Below are 8,946 nucleotides of genomic sequence, written 5' to 3' on the forward strand. Positions count from 1 at the left end.
AGTAAATTAAATAAAAGTTGATTTAAAGAAAAACAGTGATTACGTAATAGTACAGGTGGCCTGCAGATGTGGCACTACTGTGACAGTGCTAGTTAAATGACATTGCTTCAGTTTAATGTGGAGGGCCTGGTGCCTTTCTCTTGGTGTATTTTAAATTCTATCAGAGGGAGAAACAGAGGGAGTTATTTAAGATATGCCAAGGAAAAGGAATCAAACTCACCCTCAAAGTTATACTAAAGACATCAGTTAAATTTGCACTTTCTCTTCACTAATAGAAAAAGCAGAATACAGTAGACCACAGGAAAGACACTGTTGTATGAATAACACAGCACCCAGAGAGAGGAAAGGCTGCGGGCCTCCACGGCCAGCATTATGTAGGCCATGATGAGCTGGGTGTGGGCCCACGTGAGAATTCTGTAGAGCAGCCTCATTGGCTGGGATCGGATGAACAAATCGGCAAAGGTGTGAATCAGGTAGTCTGCTTCCACCATCACAGCCCAGCAAAGGAAACCAAACACCTGTCCTGGATGGAGTCCGTGCCACCAGGCAGAGAAGGCGAACGTCTGCAACAGTGGCCAGACCCTGCTCTGCTGGAACACGAGCCGTCTGAGCCACCGAGCTGTGCTTTGGTTCCACTTTCTCGTGAACAGGGATATCCTGTGGGTTGTTTCCAGTGTCCAAATGTCCGCATCGGGGACATAGCCCTCCTCCTCAGGGCCCTGACCAGATTCGGACCCAAAGCCCGCCGCATGGAGGAGGGTGTCATCCAGGATCCAGTGGGAATAGTAGGTGAGCTTGAAGAGCTCGGCTGTGGCCCACACGACATAGACGCACTCGAGTCGCTGGCAGTCGGTCAGTCCCACTCCCGCACTCAGCACTCCCCTCATGAACACCTTTGTGCATTCCAGCCCAAGAATCTGCAGACCCCTCCAAGACAGAGCCCAGCAAGAGCGCCTGGGACTCAAAGAACTGGACCCTTGAACACGAGCCTGAAATCTCTGGAAGGACCACAGAGGGCCTCCGAGGAGGGCAGGGAAAAATAGCAAGTAGCTGAAATAGGGCAGTGCCTTACCCAGACGCTCAGACAAGGAGCTCCTGCTCCTGACGCCTCCTGAGGATGCCCCCACTTTTCCCTCCCATATGTCCAGAGACAGGGATGTGACCCTCTGGGTCAACAGCATGAGCGAGGAGAGAGTGATGCAGAACCTGAAAGAGATTTTTTTTAATGTAGAAACACTCCATATTCATTCTCTCTCTTGCATTCCAGTCTGTCACACATGACCCCACAGCAAATAGGTGGCTCTGAACAGTTCACTCCCCTGGCCTGCAGTGCACCACAAAGACTCTTGGATGGAGTCAGAACCACACACAACTCCGGGCAGGATCAAAAGGTAAGTGGGGAATTAACCATTAGTCAGAGATGCAAATGGAAATGACGAGGAACATGGCGGGGAAATACTGATCATAGCACTTCTAGGAAGAGCTTATAAAGATTCGGATCGGGGACCTGAGAGTAATTTGCCATAGAGGGAAAAAAACTTTACTGAAGGGATTACAGGAAGTTTAAGATTTTACATATGAACCAGGCCAACTGCAAGATTCTGCATGATTTAGGACCTGGGCTGAGGATGTGTGATCAGGGCTTGTGCTGAGTCGTTAGCAATTTGAGGTGTGCTCTTACCCAATCACCTGATCCTGTTGTTGTGTCACCAAAGATCCTGCTGGCAAGATTACTGAGAACAATTAGTGAAAATCACAGCACCACACTCTACAGTCAGGAAGGCATCCTGTAGGGTGACAACCTGCTCCAAGTTCTTGCTGTCTCTGTCTACGTGTGTGAGGGCTGAAGGAAAACTTATCCTAACTGAAAGCAAGGTGGCCTCCAAATGCCACCAGCCCTGCTAACTCACCTTCTGTTATGGGTTGAATGCGATCCTCCCAAGTTCATCTACTAACAGGCCTAACCCCAGTACCTCAGAATGTTGGAGACAGGGCCTTTAAAGAGCTAGTTAAAATGAGGTCATATGGGTGGTCCCTAATCTTATATGACTGGTGTCCTTATTAGAGATCAGGACACAGACACACACACAGAGAAGACCGTGGAAGACACAGGGAGAAGGTGGTCATCTACAAGCCAAGGAGAGAGGCCTCAGAAGAAACCAATTCTGCCAACACCTTCGTCTCGGACATCCAGCCTCCAGACTGTATCTGAGGAAACACATTCCTGCTGTGTAAGCCACAAGACTGTGGTACTTTGTCAGGGCAGCCCCAGCAGACTAACACACTTTCCATTTCAGGGCCCTCCGGTCCAGCCAGATCCTGTTCAACTTGCCCTTCCAGCCCTTCCAGGTCCTGGCTTCTGACCGACATCCTGATTCACCACTCAGTGCTTTCTACACCAGGCCCGCCTGCCATCTTGCCTTTTCCTCAGGGAAGCCTGAAGCCTTTGGTGAAAACAGTCCTATTTAAAAAAAAAAAATCTAGTGTGGAAGGGAGGCAAAGCGAGGGAACCAATGGCAGGCTAGGATCAGAATGGTGACCACCCAGAGTGGTCACAGCCCATCTGCTCTCTGAGTGACCACAGACCCATGCCAGTTCTGATAATCAGAGGCAGATAGAACGTTAGGACGAAAGATCACAAAAATACCCATTTTCCCCTAAACTTGGTCCACTGACTCATGAGAACTTCTCCAGACTGTACTTAGCTCTGCATCGCTTTTCTGAGATTGGGTGACTGCCCTTCCTCCCCGGGGATGGGAACAGCTCGTGTGAGTGAAGACAACGCCCTTCCACAGCACGGGTCTCCCCTCAGCAGCCCCGGGAGGATGGCAGGGGCCTCTGGCACATGTGCACTGCTGCTGAGAGGAGCCAGCTGTGCTCCACCCTCCCTCTCAGGCACAAGGACCGTCGCACTGAGTGCCACACGCTGTGCTACACGGGCAACACATGGTAGCTAGGAGTAGTCGGAGAATTACGTTTATACTTATTATCTCAAACACTCACAACGGTCTTGCAAGACAGACATTACTATCCCCATACTTTTTTTCCCAGAAAAAGAAATTGAGTCTTAGAGAGATTAAATGACTTGCTTCAGGTCACACTGCTCAAATGTGGAAAGGTCGGATTCAAACTCAACACCCCTGTTCTCTCCACTATGACCATGGTGCAAGCAAGCCCCTGGTCAGCTCCGTATAACCAAACGAGCAGGGCTTTACCTCGTGGAAGGAGCCTCTTGCAGATAATACTCTGTGTAGTGCAGACCCAGGTGACAAAGGGTCTGCCAGCTCATCTGAAAGAAGAAGGTTGGCCTGTGGACTCGCTGAGGGCTGAGTGAGGTGATCAGAACCACAGTGCAGAGAGCAGGGATGAACACAAGCAGGGCGTAGGACCTCATGGCAGCCACGGCCAGGGCGCCTCCTCCAGCCAGGAGAAAGAGGTGCCTGCAAGAAAAAGGACAGCCCAGGAGACATTTGCATCTGCAGCAAATGAACCACTTCAGATGTCATTCCCAGGAACCCATTTGGTGAGTCCCCACAGAACACTTTAAGAAGCCATGCTGTTAACACTCCAAAGCCTTCCCTTTGCTCTTCTGAAGGAAAGAAAGATGAAGAAAGAGCCAGGGCCAACTTGTAAACTGCTAGCTCAGGATACAACTCTTGACTCCTGCCTTAGTGACCCTAGAACCTCTCTCTCTGATGCCCACCACTCATCTGACTCCCCCCAAGGTAATCCACCAACTGCCCCTAACAACCCTGGAAGGCTTGCTAGTAGGAACAATTAAAAATCTACTGGTATGTCGTCCAGCTGAAAAGCGATGTGAATCTAGTGCCGAGGATCTAGTAGAGCTTTCTAGACATCCTCTTGCCAAGATGAGGGTCTTTCCTTTCACAGGGTTGACTGTCCTGAAGTTTCCAAAGAGCGAGAAAGAGAAAGACTCAATGCCTCCCTTTGACAAACAGTTTGAAAACTCAATTAGAAAAATCTTCATATCGTGGACCAAAACCAAGGTATTGAGGCAGAAATAATTTTATAAAGGTTTATTGAAAGCAAAGCTTGAGGATAAGCCAACAAAGCTGGAAAATGCTCCAAAGTCTAATACAAGCCAAGGCATTCATAAGGGAATTTCAAAAGGAGGTTCCAAAACAGAGGGAGAGTTCCAAATACAGTTGTCCTTTTCTCACAGAACACAAGAATCACAATCATTGGTTACTTACTACAAAAAGGGAGCCAAAAATGTCTACATGCAAAGTGAAACAGAAGCTTCATGCTTCAGCTACTCTTAACAGTATCCAAATGGATTATTCAGAACCAGCAGTTTATACATTAACTAATAAATCAGAAGTTCTAACCATATACATTGTTTATCTTAAGAACAAGATGTCAACATCGGGTTCATGAAACTTATCCCAAGGCAGTGAGTTTCGGAAAACCTGCTTGATTTTGATTATTCCTTCATCATTTCCCCCTTTCAATCAAGAACTTGCGATAGAAAGCTTTGAAGATCAATTTTGATTTGAAGATGTGTGCATTTCAGGTCCTATGAAGCTGGAAGGCTCATTCCCAAGAGCTCATGTCCCTCACTGGGGAGAGAGCAGTGAAAACAGTGGAATACTGCAGGTAGGCCAAATCAAAGAGCAACCGGGGGCGTGAGTTCAAGACTTGAGCAGCACGCTATTTATCAACACGATGAATTATTTGTAAACACTGAACAATCATAAATTTAGTTTGAACAGTAGATTTATTTATTTATTTGTTTGTTTGTTTATTTTTATTTTATTTTATTTGTTGGGGGGACAGCTGGCCAGTACAGGGTGAACAGTAGATTTAAAGCAAGCAGAAAGATGTCAATAATTTTATAAATAAAAATATAACAATGATATTAACAATAGTAATGGCAACAATTTGTAATCCTGAACATAACAAGGATCCCATCCCAGATGGCAACCAGTTAAATAAGTCATGTAAGGAAAGGGCACCTCAGAGAAAGTTTATTCACAGACACAAAGACACTCAGTAGTGAGGGGGTTAGGACCCAACAGGCTGACTCCAAAGTGAGCAACCTTAACCCTATGTTAATTCTACAGGGATTAATCCTTATTTTCGCACTTGCTTTGCTTTACTACTCCGTGATTCTTTCTCAATAGGAAACATCTTTACAACTGTTCCCCTGCCCCCATCTCCCATAAATGAAAGTCAGTGCTGTAAACCAGTTGTGAGCATGTGATAACATACCATAGTTTAACCAAACTCAGCAATCCTGTTAGATACAGCTAGATTTTATTTAAGAAATCACAATATTTAAAAATTCTAGTTTCCAAAATAAGTGAATTATTAGGAGGTGGCCCTTTGGCAATGGATTTTCAGTTTACAAGAGTATATTACATGAAAACTTTTAAAAAATAGGGACTATCTCCACCATACTGAAGTTATCGGATATTAAAAAAAAAAAAAACACTACAATCAAGTTATCAAATCTCTAGTGACAATAATCTTTGAACCCCAAATTGAGATATACCTAATCTAAAATGATTTGTTTTTACTTATTTCATTTCTCTGAGAAATCACATAATGGCATTTTTAAAATCACATTTAGTTATAAATATGACTTATAAAATGTTACTTTCTTTAAAATTTAATTTTACTGAAAACTATACAATTTCATGAAACTGGGTTGCTCGAGAATATCTGGGGTTTATGGTTGGCACAGATCTGTACATCTGGGGTATTCCTGTACCATGTCAACATCCATGTCGCCCCAGAGTTTATTTTCATCCGTTTCCCAATTAATGTGAACCTATAAAACTGACTGAGTCAATGCAGACATGATATCAATTTCCAGGTCAGTTTTACTCTATTATATATACATATTCATTATCAAGCAACCAATAATCAGTGACAGTGACAATAAGTTAAAAACAATTGTAGTTAATATATGATCTTCACACCTGCAGCCTACTCTGTGCTTTCTGCCCTGCTATACAAGTAGTGTTCCTGGATGTAAGAGCAAAATTAGCCATCTAGCCTACCTGGCACGAGTGGAAAATGAATCCATGGTGCAGAGATAATTAAACAGGAGTGCAAAGGGAAAAGCAGCTCCTTGATAAAGTGATACAGGATGGAGGAAGAACAGCGGAAGCCAATCCATTATGAACGGGAACAAAAGATATTGTCCTTTCCAGAGTCCTTAACCTGTGCCTTCCTGCAAGAGAAATCTCAGCCAGGCTCTCTCTGGTCTTTTTATATGGATTAGGAAGGCCTGGGTGAGCGAAAGGCAAAAAAAAAAAAAAAAAAACCCACTGGAGATCAAAGCTGGCTTTCTGATAAAGGGAACTGCACTATGGAAACCAAAACCCATTTCAGGTTATAGTACCCTAATGAAATGTACTAAAAACATTGCTTTCAGAAGTTGTGGTTTTATTTAGTTTACATAGCACATTATTTGCCTTTCCAGTTATCATGCTGCCATATTTTCTTCACTAAGTTAATGAGAAATTTCATTTTCCAGTTGTGGACAGACGATTCTCTGGACTGGGAAGGGAAACAAGAATGTGAGGAAGGGAGGCAGGTTCCTAAGGCAAACCACAAGATTCCCTTCCTAATCAGCACTCTCCTCCTCGTGCTACTACAGCAGTGACCCTTACTTATCTATTTCTCCATCAGTTTACTGCCTGCCCACTACTGCAACATGAGCTCCCCAAGGAAGGGACTGCTTTGTTTATTGCTGCATCCCAGCACTTAGAAGAGTGCTGTGCACAGACTGTGTACTCAGGAAATAGCAGTTAAAGTTGAAAAGGTTCTGAGGAGGCAAAAGTGTGGAAAAGAAACACTTAAAGATAATCTTTTCCTTTGGGGTATGGACAAGTCAGAAGAGACCTCCTAAGAGTAAGGCAAGAACAATAGGCCATCTCTCTATCTTTTGGCTAGCAGAGATCTATCTGCTGAGCCCAGGCATTGCAGGGCTGTCCCTGACCAGCTGTTTTGCATCTCCAAAGGCACATGCAAGAGCAAGCAGCCCAAAAAAAAGAGGACAGGAAGACACAGCCTGACACAAGAGCATCTTAGGGGCAAGGACCATCTCTTTATGAGAGACAGCTCTGCGCAGAGGAGAAAACCCAAAAGCCTCTTATTGACTGGGGAACTTGGTCACCTCTCTGAGACTGAGCTCCTTCATCTTAAAACTAGACATAATAATGCCTGCTTCAACAGAATTGTTGTGAAAATAGGTAAAGCATGTAAAAGCACAGAGCATAAAGCTGGCTGGCTGAAGGTAAGATAATTGAATGATAAATATGAGCATTATTGGGCTACTATTTTTATGACAGACTCTGTGCTACCAGGAATATACGGATGAATAACACATGGTCTCTGCCCTCATATGACTCTCAGTCTGCTGGGGAGACAGAAATGGAAACAAATACTTCCATTCAAGAACTATAGGTGCACGCGAATACTGCAGTGGGTAAAGAAAGAAACAATCACCTCCAGACATGGGGAATTAAAAAGGATTTTGGAGAAGTGGAAATGTTTAAATTGACTCCCTAGGAGAGGGTGTTTCCAAACAGATGGGTAGTTTACTGCAGGCCACAGAAGGCACAAGGTCTTGGACAAACAGTAAAACTGATAATGGGGAGCAGAGGACTCCCTAAGCAACTGAACAAGCTGACATAGTAAACATATTAAATGCAACCACATCCCACATTAAATATCATTTCTAGGTATAGAAGAGTTAAACTGCACCTGATTAGTTAAGAAAAAGATTATGTTACATAGGCATTGAATTAAATATTTATTAATCCTATATGTACTTTTTATATTCTGGAATCAGTACATTTTATTTTCAGGTGTCAAACATTTTGTTGTTCCTTGAAAAGCTTATAGGCTCCGAATATTGAATCTAATGCTAGATAAAATGGCCCTTCTTATAAGCATGACATGATAGCCTTTAAGATTAATTTAGATAGACATTGCTTGAAAGTGGACAGGTATTTAAATGCTCAGGGACAAAAGAATGTTCTAAATTCATCCATACACTTACTCAAAAGGTTTTTTTGGAACAGGCACTATGGTCGGTGCTGAGTAGAGTGGGAACAAAACTTATATGGTTCTACCCTCATGGAACTTAGTCTCTGGGGGAGACAGAAAAATACATACAGCTGATGACGAGCAGTATCCTGTCCCGTGGAGAAAATGACCAGAATAGCAAGGGTGGCCTATTTTTGATTAGATGGTCAAGGAGGGTTTCTGAGTGTGCTAGTTTTTGAGTCAACTTGGCTAGCCTACAGTCCCCAGTCACTCAATCAAACATTAATCTAGGTGCTGCTGGGAAGATATTTTGTGGATGTGATTCCAGTCCAAACCAGTTGATGTTAATGAAGGGAGATTATTCTAGGTAATCGGGATGGGCCTGATTCAATCAGTTGAAAGGCCTGAAAAGCAGAGCTGAGGCTTCACAGAAGAAGAAATTCTGCCTGTGGACAGCAGTTTCACCCCATGCATGAGAGTTCCAGCTTGACTAAAGATTTTGGACTTGCCTAGCCAGAACCCCACAATCACCTACAAGCCAATTTTTTGCAATAATATACATCCCCTTTTGGTTGTTTTTCTGGGTGAACACTGACGATGTGACATCTGAGACTTAAGGGGCCAGAAGGTGTTGAGAGAGGGAAGTAGCAGCGGTTGGGGTTTGAGAGTCAGCTTGGCTTCTGGGCAATAAAGATGTGACTGAGTACAGAGAAAGAGTAAGAGGAGCATGAAATGAGAGAAGAGAGAAGCAGGCAGGGGCTGGATCTAGCCCAGAGACAGGTTATGGAAAGTAGTTTGGATTTTAAGAGTAAAATAAAGTAAAAATAACTGGATATGGTTTTTAAAGAATGATTTTGACTACAAGAGAACGAGGTGGATGGGCGTTGGGGTTGAAAAAACAGGGGGTGTGATTTTAGAAGTCAA

The 8,946-nt window shown here is 43.8% G+C and overlaps 1 protein-coding gene across 1 annotated transcript; it reads right to left on the reverse strand.

Annotated features, from left to right (window-relative positions):
• Positions 1 to 242: 242 nt before the first annotated feature.
• On the reverse strand, positions 243 to 6,145 carry MBOAT4 (membrane bound O-acyltransferase domain containing 4). The gene is made up of 3 exons (XM_063076418.1): positions 6,027 to 6,145; positions 3,216 to 3,440; positions 243 to 1,206 (listed from the first exon to the last, which is right to left on the reverse strand). The coding sequence occupies exons 1-3, from the start codon at positions 6,143 to 6,145 to the stop codon at positions 243 to 245; spliced, it is 1,308 nt and encodes a 435-aa protein (XP_062932488.1).
• Between the last annotated feature and the right edge of the window lie 2,801 nt (positions 6,146 to 8,946).

This window comes from Cynocephalus volans, chromosome 13, assembly GCF_027409185.1.
Source record: "Cynocephalus volans isolate mCynVol1 chromosome 13, mCynVol1.pri, whole genome shotgun sequence".
In the NCBI taxonomy this organism is placed as follows: domain Eukaryota; kingdom Metazoa; phylum Chordata; class Mammalia; order Dermoptera; family Cynocephalidae; genus Cynocephalus; species Cynocephalus volans.